This window comes from Vipera berus, assembly GCF_964194415.1.
Source record: "Vipera berus genome assembly, chromosome: Z".
Classification (NCBI taxonomy): Eukaryota; Metazoa; Chordata; class Lepidosauria; order Squamata; family Viperidae; genus Vipera; species Vipera berus.
The window spans coordinates 56,929,508-56,953,806 of NC_138205.1; the positions used below are offsets into that span (position 1 = coordinate 56,929,508).

Sequence of the window (24,299 nt, forward strand, 5' to 3'; positions counted from 1 at the left end):
TAATAGAAAGTTATGTGGAAGGGAAAAGTGTGGAAGAAAAAGGTGCACAAGCAGCAGGGATGACCGCAGCCTGGAGAGGATTGTCAGGAAAAGGCCATTCAAAAGTGTTGGGGACTTTCACAAGGAGTGGACTGAGGATGGAGTCAGTGCATCAAGAGCCCCCACATACAGACGGATCCTGGACATGGGCTTCAAATGTTGTATTCCTCTTGTCAAGGCGCTCCTGAACAACAAACAACGTCAGAAGCGTCTTACCTGGGCTAAAGAAAAACAGACCTTGTCTTTTGCTCAGTGGTCCAAAGTCCTCTTTTCTGATGAGAGCAACTTTTGCATCTCATTTGGAAACCAAGGACCCAGAGTCTGGAGGAAGAATGGAGAGGCACACACTGCAAGATGCTTAAAGTCCAGTGTGAAGTTTCCACAGTCTGTGTTGATTTGGGGAGCCATGTCATCTGCTGGTGTTGGTCCACTGTGCTTCATTAAGTCCAGGGTCAACGCAGACGTCTACCAGGAGATTTTGGAGCACTTCATGCTTCTTTCCGCAGACGAGCTTTATGGGGATGCTGACTTCATTTTCCAGCAGGACTTGGCACCTGCCCACACTGCCAAAAGCACCAAAACCTGGTTCAATGACCATGGGATTACTGTGCTTGATTGGCCAGCAAACTCGCCTGACCTGAACCCCATAGAGAATCTATGGGGCATTGCCAAGAGAAAGATGAGAGACATGAGACCGAACAATGCAGAAGAGCTGAAGGCCGCTATTGAAGCATCCTGGTCTTCCATAACACCTCAGCAGTGCCACAGGCTGATAGCTTCCATGCCACGCCACATTGAGGCAGCAATTGCTGCAAAAGGGGCCCAAACCAAGTACTGAGTACATATGCATGCTTATACTTTTCAGAGGTCCGATATTGTTCTATGTACACTCCTTGTTTTATTGATTGCATGTAATATTCTAATTTTCTGAGATTGTGGATTTGGGGTTTTCATGAGCTGTACACCATAATCATCACAATTATGACAAATCACGGCTTGAACTATCTTGCTTTGCATGTAATGAGTCTATCTCATATATTAGTTTCCCCTTTTAAGTTGCATTACTGAAATAAATGAACTTTTGCACGATATTCTAATTTTTCGAGTTTCACCTGTATAACTGTCTGGTTTGGTATGGGAGCCAAGCAGGACTCCAACAGACAGTTGGGAGAACTATCTGAATTATACAGAAAGAACAATTGCAACCACCCTGGCTTCCATACAAGATCTGTATATTGCATGGGTCAAAAGGAGGACTGAGAAAATATCTACATATATCTACATCCTGGACATAAATTGTTTCAACTCTTCCTCTTGGGACACCACTATAGGACATTGCATGCCAAAACAACTAGATATAGGGACAATTTTTCCCCTTGTGCCATTACTCTGCTGAAAACCTTATGCTCACAGTACTGTCTAATGTCTATTTATATTTACCCAAGTGGTATGGCTGTATTATTATTGTTATCCTTATTATTATCTTCTTTACTACATCCTCTTACTGGTATTATTATTATTATTATTATTATTATTATTATTATTATTATTATTATTATTATTATTCTGTTGCTTTGCATATTCATTGAGAGCTTCTGCATTGGAGACAAATTCCTTGTATGTCTAATCAACTTGGCCAAACAATGTTTTTGTATTGTATTGTGTTGTGTTGCATTGTATTTATATTGTATTGCAATTGTAATTGCATTCTATTCTATTCTATTCTATTCTATTCTATTCTATTCTATTCTATTCTATTCTATTCTATTCTATTCTATTCTATTCTATTCTATTCTAGAATAGAGCTGGAGGGGATCTTGGAGGTCTTCTAGTCCAGCCCCCTGCTCAAGCAGGACAACCTATACTGTCTCTGACAGGTGAATGTCTAGTCTCTTCTTAAAAATCTCCAGTGATGGAGTGCCCACGATTTCTGGGGGCAAGCTGTTCTACTGGTTGATTGTCCTCACTGTCAGGAAGTTTCTCCTTAATTCCAGGTTGTTTCTCTCTTTGATCAGTTTCCAAACATTGTTTCTCGTCCTTCCATCTGGTGCTTTGGTGGCCCCCTCTGCCTTGTGATAGCCCCTCAGATACTGAAACACTGCTATCATGTCTCCCCTATTTCTTCTTTCCTTTAGACTAGCCAAACCCAAATTCCATAGCCATTCTTTGTATGTTTTAGTTTCCAGGCCTTTGATTATCTTAGTTGCTCTTCTCTGAATTTTTTCACCATATCTTTTTTGTGATATGGTGACCAAAATTATCTGTAGTATTCCAGGTGTGGTCTTACTAGGGTTTTATAAAGCAGTAATAGCACTTTGTGTGATCTTGATTCTATGACTCTGTTTATACAACCCAGGACTGTAGTAGCTTTTTGGGTTGCTGCTGCACACTGTTGGCTCATAGTCAAGTGATCGGCCACTAGGACTCCAAGGTCCCTCTCACAGTTACTGTTTTGGAGCCAGGTCTTATACTTATGCCTTTGGTTTTTCCTGCCTAGATGTAAGACTTTGCTTTTCTCCACACTGACACTCATTTTGTTGGATAGGGCTCATTGTTCAAGACCACTAAAGCTCCAGTGATCAACTACAGATGAATATTGTGAGCCAGAAGATGACATCAGTATTCAGTATTGCTTTTGCTTTTCCCATCAGGGGCAGCTCTCAGATTCCTGCCATCTTTTTCTGCCTGTCACCACTTGAATGATATTGGCTATCCTATCTCCTTCATCTTGTTGAAAACATGAGGACAGAAAGGAGTGAAAAGCAAAATAATATTGTTGTATATTGTAGAAATGGACAACCTGTGGTCTCTAGGTCCCATGCTACCATTTGTGAGCCCTCATCTGTGCCCAAAGATAGCCAGTTAATATAGTGGTTAAGGCACCAGGCTAAAAATTGAGAGACTATGAAAGCCAGCTGGATGACTCTTTCAGCTCTAGGAAGTGGGCAATGGCAAATCATTTCTGAAATCTTGTCCCCAAAACTGCAGGACTTGTCCAGGTAGTCACCAGAAGTCAAAACAGATGAAGGCGCAGATACACATTTAAGTTCGGAAGTTGTACTATTTCAGCGAATTTTTCATATTCTGAATGGCTTTAAGTGAGATAATATGAGTTGTTGTTGTTAGCTGCGAAGTCGTGTCCGACCCATCGCGACCCTATGGACAACATTCCTCCAGGCCTTCCTGTCCTCTACCATCTTCTGGAGTCCATTTAAGCTCACGCCTACTGCTTCAGTGACTCCATCCAGCCACCTCATTCTCTGTCGTCCCCTTCTTCTATTGCCCTCGATCTTTCCCAGCATTAGGCTCTTCTCCAGTGAGTCCTTCCTTCTCATTAGGTGGCCAAAGTACTTGAGTTTTAGCTTCAGGATCTGGCCTTCTAAAGAGCAGTCAGGATTGATCTCCTCTAGGACTGACCGGTTTGATCGCCTTGCGGTCCAAGGGACTCGCAGGAGTCTTCTCCAGCACCACAGTTCAAAGGCCTCAATTCTTTGGCGCTCAGCCTTTCTTATGGTCCAACTTTCACTGCCATACGTTGCAACTGGGAAGACCATAGCCTTGACTATACGCACTTTTGTTGACAGGGTGATGTCTCTGCTTTTTAGTGTGCTGTCTAGATTTGCCATGGCTTTCCTCCCCAGGAGCAAGCGTCTTTTAATTTCTTGGCTACAGTCCCCATCTGCAGTGATCTTGGAGCCCAGGAAAATAAAATCTGTCACTACCTCCATTTCTTCCCCATCTATTTGCCAGGAATTGAGAGGGCCAGATGCCATGATCTTGGTTTTCTTAATGTTAAGTTTCAACCCAAGTTTTGCACTCTCCTTCTTCACCTGCAACAAGAGGCTCTTTAGTTCTTCTTCACTTTCTGCCATTAGAGTGGTATCATCTGCGTATCTTAGGTTGTTGATATTTCTTCCGGCAATCTTAATTCCAACTTTTGATTCATCTAGCCCTGCCTTTCTCATGATGTGCTCTGCATATAAGTTAAATAGGCAGGGCGACAGTATACAGCCTTGCCGGACTCCTTTCCCAATTTTGAACCAATCAGTGGTTCCGTGTCCAGTTCTCACTGTTGCTTCTTGACCCGCATATAGGTTTCTCAAGAGACAAATAAGATGGTCTGGTACTCCCATCTCTTTAAGAACTTGCCACAGTTTGTTATGATCCACACAATCAAAGGCTTTAGCATAGTCAATGAAGCAGAAGTAGATGTTTTTCTGGAACTCCCTAGCTTTCTCCATGATCCAGCGTATGTTGGCAATTTGATCTCTAGTTCCTCTGCCTCTTCGAAATCCTGCCTGCACTTCTGGTAGTTCTCGATCCACATACTGCTGAAGTCTAGCTTGTAGGATTTTAAGCATGACTTTACTAGCATGAGAAATGAGTGCAATGGTGCGATAGTTTGAACATTCTTTGGCACTGCCTTTCTTTGGAATTGGAATGTAAACTGATCTTTTCCAATCCTGTGGCCATTGTTGAGTACTTTTTCCAAAAAAATTCTTCTATTTTATGTTTACCTTTATTCCATTTTAAAAATTAGAAAAATTGGTTAAAAAAGTTTGGCTACATCTCTTAAGTGAATCACACTATAATCCAATAATTTTGTGTGAGCATTTAGAATTTTGGAAGATTGAGTCGAGGTCCTCAACTTCATAAAATAGTTTATCTCTGTTGTAGCAATGTGGTATACATCCAATCAGCTGGAGATATATTTTCTTGGGAAAGATAATTTTTTTATACAGAACAGTGATAATTGTGAGATTTTCACTTTTCTGATATCTACAGAAGATTAAATTAATCAAAATTGCAACATCCAAAATATTTTACATGCCTTGCTGATTATTTTGCTTCCCAAGATATCATATTTTCAATGGAAAGGTAAAAACAACGGAGCTGATCAGTGACTTGGATTTAATTCCAAAAAGCATGTTGTTTACCAATGCACACTGAAGTATGATTTTGGAATTGAATTGGGAGCACTGTATAACACTAAAAACTTCTCTCTTGGCCTTGTGCTGCTCAGCACTTTTGTTAATGACTTGGATGAGGATACTGAAGAATACCTATTAAGTTTGCAGTTGGGTGGGATGGTGACTACTAAAGAAAAAAAAAGATTTTTAAAAATCAGGACAAGCCAGCACTTCCTCATTCCATAGGATTGCTTTTCATTTTTCTGTACAGATGGAAAGGTTTACGTTTAACACTATTAAATTCCATCCTATTCAGTTGAGCCCATTCCTCATAACCTGTGTTGATCTCAATTCCTTCAGCCAGTATAGACCACCACAGGGCCTAGGACAAAGTTCACTCCAAACTAAAGTAGAGGCACTTTCTGTGTAGTACTTTTTGAATGTAATCATTCAACTAACTGAATCCATTCATTTAACAGCAACACCATATTTTACCATTCTATTAAGGGGAATATGATGAGATTCTTTCAAAGGCTTTGCTGAGGTTCTGATACATATCTTGGGCATTCATAAGCCTATCAAAAGACATAAGGTGAGTCTAGTATGTTTTGTGTTGCTAAGCTGTTGGTTTTCAGTATATCCAATGCTTAAGTATGGTGTATAAATCTGTCAATTTTGCAGCCCAGTTCTTTTTGTTTGCTCAGAAACAACCATCAACATTTCCAGTAGGAATTTAACCATGGTTACTATAATTTGCTCTTCATCTTCTCTTCCAGTAGATAAAGTTGAGAGATGAAAAAACAGCAGTGACTACTACTACTTAAAATCCCATGTCCAAATTTTAACAAAATAAGATGGTTAATGGGCTGGAACATGGGGACAGATGTGCATTTTGTTGTTAAATCTCAGAAGGGAAATCCAAACAATAAATTAGAAAGACAGAAGTGGACTAGGCATCTAATTAAATTAGCCACCCATCTTGATCTGTGAAATGTGTGGCATATAAATTTACTCAATCAATCATCAATCACACCAATCTTTTTCATGTGTTCATTAAGTAATTAGAAGTTTAATCTCAAGTCATCTAGAATAGCTTCTAAAAGAGAATTGCTACCTGTTCTGTTAGAATACAGAAAAATGTGCGAAAATGTTTATCAATAAATAAGTAATCTTTCTTCAAAAATTAGGGCCAGGCTAGATTGTGCAATGTTAACATATTACAAATTGATATATTACTCCATTATAAAAATATATAATTCAGTACTATTAAATCTTCAGTTTACAATCTTTTGTAAGATATGCTAATTTTATTTTCTATGAAATAATTGATATATGAATGATAACTTCCCTACCACAATAATTCTACAAAGCCCATCTTTCAAAATTTCAAACATGTCAGAAAAACGTCAAAGCTATGAGATTAATGGATTAAATCAAAGTTGCACATTTTTTTTCAAGAAAGGATTACATTTGCATTCTTGAAGAATGTAGAAGCCACACTGGGGCCAGGAGAAAAAATAATTTAATTTCATTTATCTTTCATTTAAATGTAAATTGAATCACATGAATCATATATTATCCTTCATAAAAATGTATTTGTATTAAACATTTAAAATTACAATAATTTTTAGAGTTTATCAGAGCCACATCAATTATTTCCAGGCTGGCAGTTAACTAAGGGCTCTCGTTCTTTCCCTCTGGATTAAATAATAGACTTTCCCATTGTATAATTTCATAAGATACTTTTGGAGCTTATTTCAAACTGTAATAAAATTTATTACAAATTCATAAATACAATCAAATTTAGACAATAAAGAGTGTATTTTCACATACTCAGATTTCCCACTAAAACTAGTGGAATGAAAATACTAGAAGAAAGAGTATATACGGGGAGGCAGTTTTTTAAAAGTCAAAGTGCAACTATTTCATTGAAGCTACATTTCACATTTAAAAGGGATAGAGCTTCAGTGAATACCATCTTTGTTTTCTTAACCTTCTGCATGTATATAACCTTAGCTAGGAGATTCACATCCAGTATCAATTTAGCACTGAGGGGTGGAGAGGAAAAAAAGAAGTAGCATTTTTGTAATTATAAAATTACCTCAGCCACATAACTAATAGCATCCTTCATGTTGAGCTCACGGAAAACTTTAAGAATACGATCTCTAGTTTTCTGAGCAGATCTTCTCATAAGTACTTTGCTGAGGATTTGTCTGTCAAAATTGGTCCATCTAATGATACAAAGAGATAACATGCAACAGTCATATTAAAAGGATATGTTGAAATCTTTACTTGCATCTCATGCCAATAACATCCCAGTCAATAGAACATTAAAAGAAACTTTTAAAAATAATACTTAGTTGGGAATATAATATTCACAAGTCTTCCTATATTGATAATGATTTGTGAATTGTAATTGCTAGGTGGCAAAGAATTTTTTTTTCATGTCAAGGATCAGACAATCTATGGTCTATATTCTCAAATTTGGCATTGAAAAGTAGAAATATAAAATATGAATCTAAGTAATTAAACAATCCTACATAAATGTTTATCATGTTATAAAATATTTTCAGATGAGCAGGATTTCCATGCCAAATTCATCTTTACATTTTGTAGCATTTTGTGATATTCAGTTTTAGCTTCATGTCTGATATATGACCTATAGATCCACCTGTACAGCAGATAAAAGCAGAAACTGAAAATAGTTTATAAATGTTGTTCAAAAATGTGTGAAAAGAGGAAAATGAATCATCTTTCTCTTTAATACACAAATATTACTTAAAATATATGTCAGAACATCTCATTGTATAATAAAATATTCTTATGCTACAATACATAAACTGTAGAGGTATGAAACAGCAAAATTAATGACATTGTTTTAAGCTCCATATATAAACAATAACAGTCACATTTATAAGAAAATAGATTTGAAAACTATTTGCAGAGTCTAACATTACTGAAATTATATTTTAGAATGTAATCTTCACAAAATTAAATAGTAGATCCATAAGACAAACTTGAAGACAATTTCACAAACCTGGAAGTCTCTTAGAAAAGAGACTATTTGTCAGGACCCACCCCAAACCACGTCTTAGGAAGACAAAATTCTTGGAGTCAAGTCTATTCCAAAAAGAATCTTTACTATGACATGCTTGGTTGTAGGAAATGAGACAGGACTTAATATTATTCCACGAACTAACCCTTATATAGAGTTCCCGGTTTAACCCCCCTTAGCCCCATTTGGTCAGTCCCCCATCCTTTCTCTCGTATCATCCCTCTCGTGGGAAAAAGGAATTTAGGACCTTTCATGTTTATTGCTCTCTTCCGTGACACAAGCCAGATGCTAGCCCTCCCTTTTGTTTCCCCAGTTCAAAAGGCTTCTCCTTTCCTTTGAAATGCCTAATACCGGTTCAATACACATCCATTCTCTTCTCTTCGGGAGATGGCAGAATCCATGGAATAATGTTTTAAACATACATTTATGAATATGATATAAATGGATTCTGACAGTCCGCTCTCCTTAGAAAAAAGATGTGTCCATCTGTAGGGGAAGAAAAGAAAAGAGAAGAAAAAACATATGTAAATGTTAATTCAGTTTGTTCGGATATTCTGTATGAAATCTCTTAAGCAGCTTTGGTGCTTTAACGTGGTGTTTGCTGACCCATTCATTTTCTGAGGAGGGGAGGTGTTTCCAAGCCACTAAATATTGGGTTGTTCCATGATGTTTCCTGGAATCCAGAATTTCTTTCACCTCAAAATGTTGTTCCCCTTCCACCATGATGGGAGGTGGTGGTGGTGGAATTTTTGTTCGTAGGGGAGATTGTTGTTCTCTCTTTATTAGACTGCAGTGAAAGATTGGGTGTATTCATCTAAGATTTTTAGGTAGTCCTAATTCAACTGTAACTGGGTTTATGATTCTTTTAATTGGAAAAGGTCCAATGTATTTTGGTCCTAGTTTTTTACAGGGTTGGAGAGACTTAAGGTATTTTGTAGACAGATATACCATCTCTCCCACCTTGAACGGTGTGGGATCGGTTCTTTTCTTGTCTTCCTGTGTCTTGTGTGCTAATCTAGCCTCTGTTAACGCTTTTCTGACAATAGGCCAGGTGTATTGTAACTGAGCAATCCATTCCTTTAGTTCTGGAATTACCGGTTCTTTTGGGGTTAGATCAGGTATGGGGTTGAAGCTCTGGCCTGTGGCTACTTGAAAAGGAGTGTAACCTGTGCTGGAGTGAACTGCATTGTTATATGCCACTTCTGCAAAAGGCAGTAGGTCCGACCAGTCCGACTGTTGGAAACTTATATAACATCTTAAACATTGCTCACGTACTGTGTTAGACCGTTCCACTTGCCCGTTCCCCTGAGGATGATGACTAGATGTCAGTCCTTGGGTAGTTCCTAACAGAGATAAAAATTCCTTCCAAAATGCTGAGGTAAATTGCACCCCCCCCTGTCAGATATGATGCATTGTGGTGCCCCATGCAATCTGTAAATATGCTGTATGAAAAGTTTTGCTAATGCTTTTGCAGTTGGAATTTTGGGGCAAGGTATGAAATGGACTTGTTTAGAGAACAGATCAGTGACAGTCCAGACAACGGTGTTTCCGTTGCTTGCTGGTAGTTCTACAATAAAATCCATGGCTATTTCTTTCCATGGGGCTGAGGGATTCGCCACCGGTTGTAACAGTCCTGGCAATTTCCCTTGTAACCTCTTGGCCATTGCGCAAATTTGACAACTGCTCACATAGCTTTCTATGTCTTTTTTCATAGATGGCCACCAAAATTGCCTTTTAGTTAAGTGTAATGTTTTTACAAACCTGAAATGTCCTGCTGATTTTGTATCATGGCACAGTTGCAAGAAATTGGTCCTCTGGGTGGCAGGTATGTATAGCTTCTCACCCACCCAGGGTAACCCATCTTTAATAGTGCACACATGCCTATTTTTCTGGAACCATTCGTCCCCTTCCAAGGACTTTCGGAATTCTATTCCGGTGTGGCTATCCACTTCTGGCTTCATTTTTACTTGTGCCCTGGTGGTAACTGGTGCTGCCAGTTGTTGTTCTGGTACGAGTGGTTTAAAGTCAGTTACCCGTGTGCTATTATATTGGGGCATGCGAGATAATGCGTCTGCCAGGAAGTTCTTCCCCCCTGGCAAGTGTTTGAGAGTGAAATTGAATCGGTGAAAGTGTTGGGACCAGCAGGCTTGCTTAGGAGTGAGTTTCCTGGGCGTTTTTAGTGCTTCTAAATTTTTGTGGTCAGTCCAGACCTGGAAAGGTATTTTATTTCCTTCCAAAAATTGGCGCCAAGTTAATAATGACCACCTTAATGAGAATGCTTCCTTCTTCCATATTGGCCATCGTTGTTCAGTTTCTGTAAGTTTCCTGGATGTATATGCGCAAGGTTGCAACACCCCCTCATCATTTTCCTGTAGTAATACGGCTCCAACTGCTACGTCGCTCGCATCTGCCTGTATTACAAAAGGTTTGTTGGGATCTGGGTGTTTAAGTACAGGTTCCGCAGAAAAGAGTCTCTTTAGTCTCTCAAATGCTGCTTGACATTCCATTGACCATTTTAGGGGCTGGCTGGGTTTCACGGGTGACCCCCCCTTTGTTTTCAATAAATTTGTGCGGGGCATGGCTATTTGGCCAAATGCGGGGATGAATTGGCGGTAGAAATTTGCAAACCCCAGGAAACTTTGCAATTGCTTCCGTGTGTGGGGGGGTGCCCACTCTAGTACTGCCCTGACCTTCTCAGGGTCCATTTCGATGCCCTCTAGAGATATGCGATATCCCAGATAGTCGATTTTTTCCTGATGGAATTCACACTTCGATAATTTAGCATATAAATGGGCAGCTCGCAACTTCTTCAGGACTGCTCTGACTAGTTTGATATGTTCCTCTTTGGTTTCTGTGAAGATAAGGATGTCATCGAGGTAAACCAGGATCCCCTTATATAGGTGCTCTCTCAGCACATCATTAATTAATTGCATAAAGACTGCGGTGGCCCCTTGCAGTCCGAATGGCAATACTTTGAATTGATAGCACCCCATTGGGCAGTTGAATACAGTCTTCCATTTGTCTCCTTCCTTAATCCTAATACGGTAGTATGCTTCCCTCAGGTCTAGTTTGGTAAAAATCCTTCCTTTCAATAGGTGGGATAGCATATCCTTCATTAGGGGAAGGGGGTACAGATTACATTCACTAATTGTATTTAGGTTCTGGTAATCCACGCACAAGCGGAAAGAACCATCTTTCTTCTCCCTGAATAGAACCGGGGCGGCCACTTTGGGTTTGGAGGGCTCAATAAATCCTCTTTCTAAGTTTTTCTTTATGAATCTTTCCATTTCTGCCATTTCCCTTGGGCTCATGGCATACATCCTGGGTTTTGGGAGTTTTGCCCCAGGTTTGAATTCTATGGTGCAGTCTGTGGGGTGGTGGTGGGGAAGTTCATCTGCTCTTTCCTCATTGAAAACCTCAGCCAGGTCCCTGTATTCCTCCGGTATCTCTGGTAACCCCTTCTCTTTCCCCACTGCTGCTGTCTCCTCCCTCTGGGTTAGGGGGGTGTTTGGGGGTTTTACGTTTTCCTGTTCCACTTTTGGGAAGTTGAGTTCTGCTGTCCTCCAGTTTATCCCGGGGTTCCATTTCTTCAGCCATTCCAGTCCTAAAATCATTGGGCATTCCATGCCTGGGGCCACTATAAACGTTATGTCTTCCTCATGAGACCCCAGGGACATGTGGATTGGTAGAGTGGCTAGGGTAGCTGGTCCCCCCCTGCTATAGACCCATATAATTGACTGAAGGAGATTGGTTGTTTTAGCCTCCTCACTGGGATGCTCAGTTCCTCCACCATTGTTGGGCTGATGAGGCAGCGGATGCAGCCAGAGTCTATCAGAGCCTTTATATCAATGGTTTTAGGTACAGAGGAAGCTAATATAGTCACTGTCTTAAGTATGGGTGGAAGAGGTCCACTTACCAATGGTTCTCCCTCTGAGCTGTCTTCCGAGGTGTCCACCACCCCTGCGGTGTAGGCCAGAGTCCAATCCCAGGTTTTGGCAGGAATTGTGGACTCTACAGCCTCTGTCCCCTTCATGGAAGATTCTTTTGGGTTGCCTTGAGACTTCCCCAGCTTTTTGGAAGATGACGCCTCTGTTTTGCGTGGAGGGGCTTTCGAACGACATTCTGCAGCATGGTGGCCCTCTCTCCCGCAATTGAAACATCCCTTTGATTTTTTAGCCGTGGCCGGTGGGTTTTCCCCCTCACGTGTTTGCTCGAGTGGCAGGCGGCCCCATGGTTTTCTTCTGCGTTGTCTCTTCAATAGGTCTATTTCCACTTCCTCTGCCAGGACATACCAGTCGTCGAGATGGTAGGGGTCTCCTCGAGGCAGGCAAGCGTCATACAAGTCGTAGTTTAGACCATCTTTGAAATGGCTGAGGAGGATGTCTTCTGGCCAGTTCAGCTTGCTGGCGATGGCTCGGAATTCTTGGGTATATTCGGCCACTGTTCTCCTGCCCTGCCTCACTGTTTTGATTCTCTCCCGGGCCTTCTGGTCAGCCAAAGGGTCCTCGAATCGTCGCCTCAAGGATGACATGAATCGGTTGAAGTCGTTGAGTTCTGGGGCGTTGGAGTCATGCAGGTTCACCACCCAGTCTGCAGCCGTCCCGTCCAGGGCAGATTGCACAATTCGGATGCGCGTTTTGTCACTGGGGATGTCCCGTCTGTACTCTTCCATGTAGCTGAGGACTTGGGTTAGGAAAAATCCCAGTCGTGATGGCTCCCCCTTGAATTTGACTTCCAGGGGCGGGAGTCTTTGTCTGCGCCACAGAGTGTATCGCTCCTCATCTCGATCCCCGTCTGTGGGTCTGGGGGGGTGTACCGCTGAGTCAGTGGCTCCTGTTCCATTGGACGGCCCTGGGGTTTCAGGTGTTGGATCCCTTCCGTTATCCCTCCAGTTGCGACCCCAGGTGTTGTGTCGGTTGCGGTTTCCAGCTCTCTCCTCCCTTAGTGAGCTCAGGGTTGTTTTCATCAAGTCAATAGCTTTTTCCAGAATCCGCTCTTCCTCACTGGCGTGCAGGGAGTTCTCCATCTCTTGTTTCCATTCCAGTTGTTGGTCGCTCCGTCTCAGGGTCACTTCTCCTGAAGCCTTTTCCCACTCACTTTTCCTTCCAACGCCCATCGAACACTGGGGTTTTCGTTCATGCTGCTCTGCCGTTTCCTCCCAGGAGGAATATGATGCTTCAGCTTCCCAATGTTTCTGGGAATTCGGCTGGGAGGAAAGCTCCTTCTCCGTGGGGCTTCCCTCCCTTCTTGCTTCATTGTCAGACATCATATTTATTTGCAAAGTCCCCCGGTAAGGTTCCTCTTCCCAGGTTGACTTTCAGTGCAAGTCCTGTCTAATGTCAGGACCCACCCCAAACCATGTCTTAGGAAGACAAAATTCTTGGAGTCAAGTCTATTCCAAAAAGAATCTTTACTATGACATGCTTGGTTGTAGGAAATGAGACAGGACTTAATATTATTCCACGAACTAACCCTTATATAGAGTTCCCGGTTTAACCCCCCTTAGCCCCATTTGGTCAGTCCCCCATCCTTTCTCTCGTATCATCCCTCTCGTGGGAAAAAGGAATTTAGGACCTTTCATGTTTATTGCTCTCTTCCGTGACACAAGCCAGATGCTAGCCCTCCCTTTTGTTTCCCCAGTTCAAAAGGCTTCTCCTTTCCTTTGAAATGCCTAATACCGGTTCAATACACATCCATTCTCTTCTCTTCAGGAGATGGCAGAATCCATGGAATAATGTTTTAAACATACATTTATGAATATGATATAAATGGATTCTGACACTATTCATTTACAAACACAATATCAGCCTGAAAAAAATCACCTGAAGGATGTTGTTTCATCATTCAATATTTTATAGATATACAATTCAAATTGAAACAATTATGGAATTTATAGAAATGAGAAACTGATACAGGAACCAGCCATAGGCATATCATATTTTTTCAGAACCAAAACAGAAGCTCCCAAACCTTTTATTCTGCTATTATACCAATAAAGGAAATATGTGGGACTTTTCATGCAGTCACATAAAACTAACTGCTCAAATAAGGAATAAAATTTTGTGGCCAACTGAATAGAAGAAACAAAACACAGGAAGAAAATGATTATAGAGGGCTCATCTTTTTGACTTTATTGTTCTCCTTGGGCTCCTTCATTTTAAAAAACCTAATCTTCATTTAACCTTATCTTTGAGTTTGTTGAATAACTAAATGTACTAGGAGTGCATTCCTCAACTTAGATATCCTTCTGAGTCTTCAGTTTCCAGAATTCTCAGCAATGCTGGTATAAGAATTTTGAAAAGCGTAGGACCAATACCTTTAAAAAATCTTTCTGATTATCTAGTGTGGGAAGAATCCAGAGAAAGAAATTTTTTGGGAAATATTAAAAAGACAGAATATATTTCCTCAAAGGAATAATGGAGAACATCTTTAAAAAAGACAGAAACCAGCCCCTAGAAATGAGCCCAGTCCCTAGGCAGAAGCCAGCTTTTAGAAATGCAAATTCAATAATCTATTCAGAAAGGTTGGAGCCTTCCAGCTAGAAACTGAAGAAATTAGGAAGACAAAGACCCCTAAAATCTACATACACCACCCAAACTCTAAGACAAGACATAATAGGATTAACCCACCAATACCAAAAGGGCACACTCAGACTCAGGTCAAAGTACATGACACAAGAAATGCAAAGCCACAAACAGGAAGAGGAAACAACCTCAAGAGGTATAAAAGCCCACCACTCTGCTCCATGTGATCAGTTGTTTTTTCAGAGCCATCTTTCTGTCTGGCTCTCCTCTTCAATAAATTACAACCTTCTTTCTAAAGCAGTCTCCATTTTGATTATTCCCGGCTTGGACTGGACCCTGATGATTTTTCTCTCAACAATTTGGCACCCCTGATGGGACACCAAGCTAACCGCTCCAAGGGACTCAGACTAGTAAGCCCCATCTTGCAGGCAGCAGATTCCTTGTGTCTGTGGATGGGTTTCCTGCCTATATGGAACGAGTATAGTAAAGGGAGTTTTGAGTTTGAGCTCAAGGGCTGCTTTGGAAAGGTGAGTACTTCTAAATTTTAATTTTAAAGCTCAGAGGAGCAAGAGAAATGTGTATATGTCTGTGTGTGTGAGTGAGAAGACCCTTTTCCCAATCACAGTTGGATTTTGCTGTCTCTGGCCTTTCCTAACCGCAGAAATAATCTATTCAAGTGGCAGACCCTGGAAAGCATGGGGGTTTGGCCAAAGGACAGCACCTTTTGTTAGGGAAAAGGGAAAGGCTGTGTGAAAATGGAATGGAAAAGTGAGTGAGAGAATCAGATTTGGGCAACCAGCTGATAAGGTCCTGTAAGCAAAGCCCTGAAAAAGGAGGGGTCCATACCTCTGGGAAGCAAGCAGAGGTCCTAACAGACTCTACTGAGTCTGAAAACTGAGGCAGGAAAAGGAAAAGGCCAGGGGAGGAGGTGCCAATACTCACTGCAGGGTGCAGTGGAGTCTTCCCAGACCCCTTTTTGGTCCAAAAACTGATGGCAGAGTTCCCAGGGGAGGAGGGGTCCGTTCTCTGTAAAGGGAACCAGAGTCCTCCCAGACTTTTTTTTGGTCTGAAAACTGAGACAGGTGAGAGGATTTCACTAGGAAGCCCAAGCTTTGCCGGGACCTGGTGGAGCCGAATTGAATTCCTACATCGGTAATAGGGAAACATGGGATGCTCCAGCTCAAGGGTCAGGGTAGGCTCCCCATTGGAAGACTTGCTTGATGCCTGGGACAGGAGGCAGTTACCTATCCAGGCAGGTATGAAAATGAAAAAGGTGAAAGATTTGTGAATAATGGGCTTTGCTCAAGGCTTTGCTGGGAAACCAATTTGGCTAAATAAAGGTACTTAGAAGGAAAATAAAATGTAGGAATAGTGATTCTCTCTCTCTCTCTCTCTCTCTCTCTCTCTCTCTCTCTCTCTCTCTCTCTCTCTCTCTCTCTCTCTCTCTCTCTCTCTCTCTCTCTCTCTCTCTCTCTCTCTCTCTCTCTCTCTCTGCAAGCGTGTTTAAGATTTGTGCCTTCCCTAATTTGAGCTAACTGAGATTTATAGTGGGAATGACCAGGATGTGTAAAATTAAGAATTCTGTTTCTTTTTCTGTTCTCTTTTCCTTGTCTTTGTGTGTGTATGTATGTCAAAGTCTTTTGTGTGAGGTAAATGTAACTGTTAATTGTCTCTAATCCAAAGAGTAAAGAATTTTAAAATTCTGTTAGAAATTCTGCTTAAAATAAGCTACTAAAAGGAAAATACCCTCACTCTGTTTGTCTGGCCAGCAAACAGGGTGAAGAGAAATGTGTTTTGTTTTGTTTTTTCTTCTTTCTCTGTCTCTATACTTGTAAGAACAGCCCAAAGTTGTCAGGAGGAAATGTTTTAAGTTCATCTACAGGAAAAGTTTCGTTCTTCCTTTTCTCTATGTGTTGTAAATGGGTTTTATCTGTCTATCCTTTTCCTGAAACATGAGGTATGTCTAGCTACAAGAGCCTCATGAGCTTAAGTTTGCTTGTGTAGTGAAATAATCTTCTTAAGTTACTTTTTTATCCTATCCGTAATCAGTGAAACTACTATGAAACTAATCCTGGAACACATAAGCATTTATTTTCAATCTCTAATGTGATATTTTTATCTAAATTGTGCATTGGTAATGTTGGGCAAAATGCTGTCATGATGTTTCAATTTTTTTGAAAACAGATATAAAAGATAGCCCCTGGGCTATTGCACACCTTAAAATATTAGGCTTTTAAAATTATTTGGAGCTTTCAGCATTCCCAAGCTGCCCAGCATTTTCAAGTTGCAAGTCTTTAAGCCTTCTTTAACATGTTGCAAATGTTCAGTTTCAGAAGTGAGACTTTTTATTTTTTTTGTTGTTCTCTTACCAGAATCCAGCCTCTCTTTTGTCCTCATCTGTGGTGTCCCCATTTTGTCTGCTTATCTGTTTCTTTAACAACTGCAGTAATGTCTTTTCAAACTCTGCCTGCCAGCTTTGCCCCCCCCCCATCTACTTCTCCATTTCTTATCTTCTGTTCTGCATGCCTTTGTCTGATCAGCAAAACCTCTCCTGGGAGAGTACACCAAAAAGGGGGGGAGGGGATTTTGTTTTCATGTCTTTCAGCACTGCACAGACAATCCCTGCAACCCTTGGAAGCAGAGCACACTGACCCAGATGCAGCCTCCATTCATTTGAGCCATAGAATTGGGTTTGAATCCACTCATTCACTAGAAAATCACGATGTAACCAGAGTGGAACAGATCTTCATAGTCCCCCCAGATGCCTGTGAAAGTTGCAGAGGAAGGAAGGAGTCCTGGAGCCATTGGGAAAACTCACTGATAACAGTTAAGATTTTCTTTCTTGCCTCATTTGTATTGTAATAAGTTATTTGAATGCATTTATGGTGGGATGGCATTTGGGAATGGTTGGCACAAGAAGTACTGAACACCTTGGACTTCTGTTTGGTGGGAGGGAAAATTTGTCCAGGGTGCTTGTATTACCTGTTTTGTATTAGTAGCTACATGCACACATCACACACATCATTCAGAATTACACTGAGTCTATCCCCTTCACCTACCTTCAGTAAAGCTACCCAGGCTGATTTTGCTTTGCATGCACACTTCCTCAAATTCCAAGGGGGGGGGAATCAGGCTCCCTCAGGCAATTTGCAACTCATATGCTCTCACTGAGGAAGGAGCAGAAAAGAGATTTCCAAAACCCAAGCCCTGAATATGTTGCACTGGTGGACTCAGAGTAGGAGTTCTAGGGCTCACTGTGTGCAATTTAATAGCCTGGTTTGCACACTGGCTAACCTCAGTTGGAAATCACAAATCTGGATGCACTGAACTAAGAGATAAGGCAGGTTCTGAAAGAAAGCAACCCTTGAAAATGGGCAGCCAGTGGTTATGTACTGAGGAAAAACATGGCTGTCAAGAATTTTGGGGCATGTGCTTCGGCGACGGCGACGGCCCATTTGCAGAGCTACCGCCTTCGGCAGCCTGCAAACATTCCGCGACAGCTTTCTCAAAGAGCGGCGCCGCTGCCCATTCGCGCGGAGGTCCGCGCGCACCTCTCCAAAGGATTGGGGAGGTGCGCGCGCACCTCTTGGAATGGGCAGTGGCGCCGCTTGTTGGGAAAGCTGCCGCGGCCCGTTTGCAGAGCTGCCACTTTCGGCAGCCTGCAAACGTGCCGTGGCAGCTTTCCCAAAGAGAGGCGCCACTGCCCGTTTGCGCGGAGGTGCGCGCGCACCTCTCCAAAGGTTTGGGGAGGTGCACACGCACCTCCACTCGTTCGGAGAGGTGTGCGCGCACCTCTCGGAATGGGCAGCGGTGCCGCTTGTTGGGAAAGCTGCCGCGGCCCGTTTGCAGAGCTGCCACTTTCGGCAGCCTGCAAACGTGCCGCGGCAGCTTTCCCAAAGAGAGGCGCCGCTGCCCGTTCGCACGGAGGTGCGCGCGCACCTCTCCAAAGGTTTGGGGAGGTGCGCACGCACCTCCACTCGTTCGGAGAGGTGTGCGCGCACCTCTCGGAATGGGCAGCGGCGCCGCTTGTTGGGAAAACTGCCGCGGCCCGTTTGCAGAGCTGCCGCTTTCGGCAGCCTGCAAATGTGCCGCGGCAGCTTTCCCAAAGAGCGGCACCACTGCCCGTTCGCGCGGAGGTGCGCGCGCACCTCTTCAAAGGTTTGGGGAGGTGCGCACGCACCTCCACTCTTTTGGAGAGGTGCGCGCGGACCTCCGCGCGAATGGGCAGCGGCGCCGCTCTTTGAGAAAGCTGTCGTGGAATGTTTGCAGGCTGCCGAAGGCGGTAGCTCTGCAAACGGGCCGTCGCCGTCGCGCAACCGGGAACCGGTTCCATCACACATAAAAAAATGGCAACGATGCACGTCCGCGCATGCGCAAGAAAAACCCGTTTTGCGCATGCTCCCACTTTTTTTTATGTGTGATGGAACCGGTTCCCAGTGGCTCTTTTCCTTTTTCAGGTTGCCGACCCCTGCCTTAGACTAATCACAGTAGCATACCATTGCTAGAAAGTGCTGGGACGAAAACTTCAAGTACTATTCCAGGCAATTGCCAGTGGTCAAGACTGAGCCAAAGGAAGGTAAGCATTCATCCACCCACACATAAACAAACAAACAACAAACAAAAATTCTTCTCATAGGACATAGTAAAATTAAATATTAAGTGCCTTAAAAATCTTTACAAGCTAAGGTAATTGCAAAATAATTGAGTTAAGCTTAATAATAATGAATTTATTACTCATGGCCCATTTTGTATTTTTGCCAATAAAATGGTTTGTTATGCTTTCCTTGAGGATTTTTTTTCCACTCCCTTGTGTGGCCATTAGCATTATTTTAAAAAAAAAAAATCTGTGAAAAACAAATGTCAAAAAGAAAAGGAAAGAAAAAAAATGTACAAAATTATAAAATAAGGGGGGGGGGGAGATGTTTATGGAGATTATCAATCATCCACATCATGATTGTCCCAAAGGTGCTTTTCAAAGAACAACTGGACTTTCCTGTTTTTTTAAAAAAATGTTTTGTTTCTCATCCAAGAAACTGAACTTGAGCAGTGAAGAAGCTTCTTGGATGAGAAATGAAACATTTTCATCTATATATTTATTATATTTCATCAATAGGAATAAAATACAAAACAGAAAAACAAAACAAAAAACAATATATATCCAACAGTAACAACAAAAAAGAAAAAAATGTGTACATAAAAGGAAAAAAAGGAAAAAAATGACCCAAACACCCAACATTAAACACATAAAAAATCCACCTGTTAAATTGTCCTCCCCTTACATAAATACTTTCTCATCCTTATTTAACAAGAAAAGTATATTAGATAAAACAAATATTTCACATGAGGAGGTCTCAATCTAGTAATCGAATCAACACAACATTTAATATATATAAAAAAATAAAAATAAAAAAAACAGCAGGTTAGCCCCGAGGTGGTGAACCGGTGGCATGCACAACCCTCTCTGTGGGCACACGCTTCATCGCCCCAGTCCTAGGCCTTCAGCTGTGTTTTATAAAACCTTTTCGCTTTAGGCCTCTGCCACCATATGCAAAAAAAAAGGTTCAATCAATCAATCAATTTCAACTTCTCGCAGGAAAAAAAAAGATCTCGCAAAGTTGGAATTGATTGTTTGAACTTTTTAATTCCCACCCAGTCTGCCATTACCACCACAGCCATGCCCACCCAATTGGCCACACCCACCAATGGGCTACACCCACCCAGCACCTGATGATACATGTGGGTTTTGGATTACATTTTGGGCACTGAAAGGTTCGCCATCACTGGGTTAGCCCAAATAACTAGTCTTCAAATCCCTTTAATACAATGTTATTGTATTTAACGCATAGAAAGTCCACAAATGGCTTCCAATCTCTTCTAAAACTGTCTATTCCATTATCTCTAATCAAGGCAGTTAATTTCACCATCTCTACTAATTCTGTCAATTTTAAAATCCATTTTTCAGCAGTTGACATCTCCTTTCTTTTCCAGTGCTCAGTGAGTACAATCCTTGCAGCAGTCACCATGTAAAGAAACAGCATCTCAAGTTGTTTTTCAATTGATTTATCCATAATACCTAAGAAAAACTTCAGGTTTTATTAATATTTGTACCTTAAGTATTTTCTGTATCATCATTATAATGTTTATCCAGAATGTTTTCACATACTTGCAAAACCACTACATATGATAAAATGTATCTGGATTTTGATTACATTTCCAGCACTTGTTAGAAGTCCCTCTATACATTTTTGCTAATCTATCTGGAATGAAATACCAATGATACATCATTTTACAAAAAAAAATTTCTTAAAACTATAATTCAAAGTAAATTTTAGTCCAATAGTCCATACATTCTCCCATTTAGCTAGCATTATATTATATCCGAAGGGACGCGGTGGCTCAGTGAGTTAGGACGCTGAGCTTGTCGATCAGAAGGTCGGCAGTTTGGCGGTTCGAATCCCGAGTGCCGCGTAACAGAGTGAGCACCTGTTACTCGTCCCAGCTTCTGCCAACCTAGCAGTTCGAAAGCACGTAAAAATGCAAGTAGAAAAATAGGGACCACTACGGTGGGAAGGTAACAGTGTTCCGTGCGCCTTTGGCGTCTAGTCATGCCGGCCACATGACCACGGAGACGTCCTCGGACAAGCGCTGGCTCTTCGGCCTTGAAACGGAGATGAGCACCGGCCCCTAGAGTTGGAAACGACTAGCATGCATGTGCGGGGGAACCTTTACCTTTACCTTTTATATTATATCCAAAAAAATTAGCCCATTTTAACATGCAGTCTTTTACATATTCATCTTCCAGGTTCATCTTGAGTAACATTTTATATACTTTAGCAATCAAGTGGTCATCTCTAAAACATAAATTGATATCCAATTCATTTTTTAACTCCCGTGAAAACAAAACTTTTTATCAAGTTTAAATTTTTCAAAAATTCTATAATAATAACCAGTCATAAGCAAAACCTTCACTTACTAATTGTTCTCTTGTCCCTCTTTTTCAAATGTTAATAAGTCCTGCTATGTCATCCATTTAATTTCTAATAACATCTCTCTTCTATGTAATGCTTCATAAGGAAATAACCAAAGTAGCATTTTTTTCAGTCAGTCTTCTTTTATATTTCCACCATACACATCTAATCAATTGCCTAATAATATGATTCTTAAATCCAGGATTAATTTTTACTTTGTCATACCACAAATAGGCATGCCACCCAAATCTCAAATCAAAACCTTCAAGGTCTAGCAATCTCGAATTTTTTATAGTTATCCAATCTTTTAACCATACCAAACAACAAGCATCATAATATAATCTAAGATCTGACAAAGTTAGACCCCCCCCTCTCTTTAGAATCCTGTAACACTTGTGCTTAATTCTTGGTTTTTTATTTTGTTAAATGAATTTAGATTTATCTTTTTGCCATTGTTTAAAAGAAGAATCTTTGATCAATATTGGTATAGTCTGGAATAAAACTAACATTCTAGGTAGTACATTCATTTTAATTACGGAGATTCTTTCCATCAATGACATTTCGCATTTTGGCCATCTATTTAAATCCAACTTTATTTGTAATCCTTTACCCTGTTGTCTTGTCTAATATTCCTATTTAATAGTTCCAACACCAGAATAAATAATAAAGGGGATAAAGGACACCCTTGTCTTGTTCCTTTCTGGATGTCACATTTTGCTAAGTCTCAATTCACCATAATCCGAGCTTTCTGGAGTGTATAAATGGACTTCAAACTCTGTATAAAGCTCAATCCAAAATCCATCTTTTCCACTACATTGAAGTACTTTTCCACTACTTTGAAGATAGCATATTGATGACATCTTGTGGTGAAACCTGGTATAGCAAGTAAACCTTTTTTTATTGTGAGAGCTGACTGACTAACAGATCTGTCCTTGACATTATCTTCAAAGATAAGAATTGGGAACACCTGGCACTGAAAACGATCTCTAGGAATACTGGAGGTGGACAATCATTGACTCTTATTAAAACAGCCACCACAAAAAACTTATCTGTAAACATCAAAGAAATGGAGAATTACATTCCACCACTTAACTATAAACTGATACTTGACACAATCTTGGCAATGACTGAGCAAATCAAAGCCAAACTGCAAGATAAATCTGACAGCTTAAAGCTACCAAATCAAACTTTGACCTTAAATGATGAATTGACAATCCAAAAACAAACAGAAGAAGTGGAAACTAACTGTAAAATAGGAGACTTTAAAGAACAACATACAATTTACAGAGAACTTTGAAGCTCAAACCTCGACCTCAACTATAAAACCTACAACTCAAAAAACAATCGTACCCGAAGAAAGCAACATTAAGAGGGAAGATATTAAAGGCCTTCAAATACAGTACATTGAGGACCCAGCCAATCAAATGATAACCATAACATTAGTTACTACTTTTAAACTAAGCCAGATGGAATCGGAAGAAGAAAAAGACCACACTGAACTAACGACAATTACATTACACCAAACATCAAAAATTGAGCTATTAAAGCAACACTTCAATGATTACAAAGGGGAGACTTTCTTTGCAAAACCGATATTTGGATGGTCTCCCTGGATTCAAACAATGTGTGTAGGAAGAAAGGGAGACACATCTGAGAATCTAAAGGCACCGATATGAAAGTCTGATTGGCACAAAAAGAAGGCGAGAGTTAGATTTAAAAAATTAGACTTGTCTCCTTCTTGGGATTTGTAAGAATCGAGCTTAATAAATTTATTTTAATGGGCTAAGGCACAGGTCTGCAACCCATGGCTCCGGAGCCGCATGCGGCTCTTTCAGCCATCTCCTGTGACTCCCAGTCTTCTGCCATGTGCAGTCCAAAAAAAAAGTGGGGCTAAAAAAGTTCAACCAATCAATTCAAATATGCAGGATAGGTGCATATCTCGCCTTGGCTCCACTCTTCAGTCAAACCCTGTTCTGCACATGTGCGCATGTATGCGCATGTGCACATATTTTTTTGCAGCTCCCAGTTTTTCCTTTTGTGAGGGAACCGGTTCTGAGTGGCTCTTTCACTGTTTCAGGTTGCTGACCCCTGGGCTAAGGGGAATCCTTAAAAAATATAAACTGATTTTATATTTAGGTTTTAGATCGTTAAGGGAAAACAAAATTAAGCTATTAGAACATAACTCTGAACTATTATAGAATCTGGAATGATATAATAAAAAGGTAAAGGTAAAGGTTCCCCCGCACATGCGTGCTAGTCGTTTCCAACTCTAGGGGCCGGTGCTCATCTCCGTTTCAAAGCCGAAGAGCCAGCGCTTGTCCGAGGACGTCTCCGTGGTCATGTGGCTGGCATGACTAGACGCCAAAGGCGCACGGAACGCTGTTACCTTCCCACCGAAGTGGTCCCTATTTTTCTACTTGCATTTTGACGTGCTTTCGAACTGCTAGGTTGGCAGAAGCTGGGACGAGTAACAGGCGCTCACTCTGTTACACGGCACTCGGGATTCGACCCGCCAAACTGCCGACCTTCTGATCGACAAGCTCAGCGTCCTAACCCACTGAGCCACCGCATCCCTGTAATGATATAATAAAAGACATTATTTTAATAATTGATGAACTATTAAGATGACATATAGAATATATTTGTTGTAATGATATAGGTATAAATTGACTTTATATTTAACTTTTAGGTGTCTAAGGGACAGGAAAGTTGGCTATTAGAATTGATTTATATATAATTTGGAAGGATATAACAAAAGATATTTTTCTAATAATTGGTGATTTATTAAGATGACAAATATAAT

At 41.0% G+C, this 24,299-nt stretch overlaps 1 protein-coding gene across 1 annotated transcript in view; it reads right to left on the reverse strand.

Moving 5' to 3' along the window:
* Positions 1-24,299, reverse strand: part of SLC9A3 (solute carrier family 9 member A3) — a gene marked incomplete at both ends in the record, with an annotated part of 189,516 nt that overhangs the window by 32,832 nt on the left and 132,385 nt on the right. The window contains one exon of the mRNA XM_081346214.1: positions 7,051-7,180. Within this exon, the coding sequence (XP_081202340.1) occupies positions 7,051-7,180 (130 nt within the window). The remainder of the gene's footprint in view (positions 1-7,050; positions 7,181-24,299) is intronic.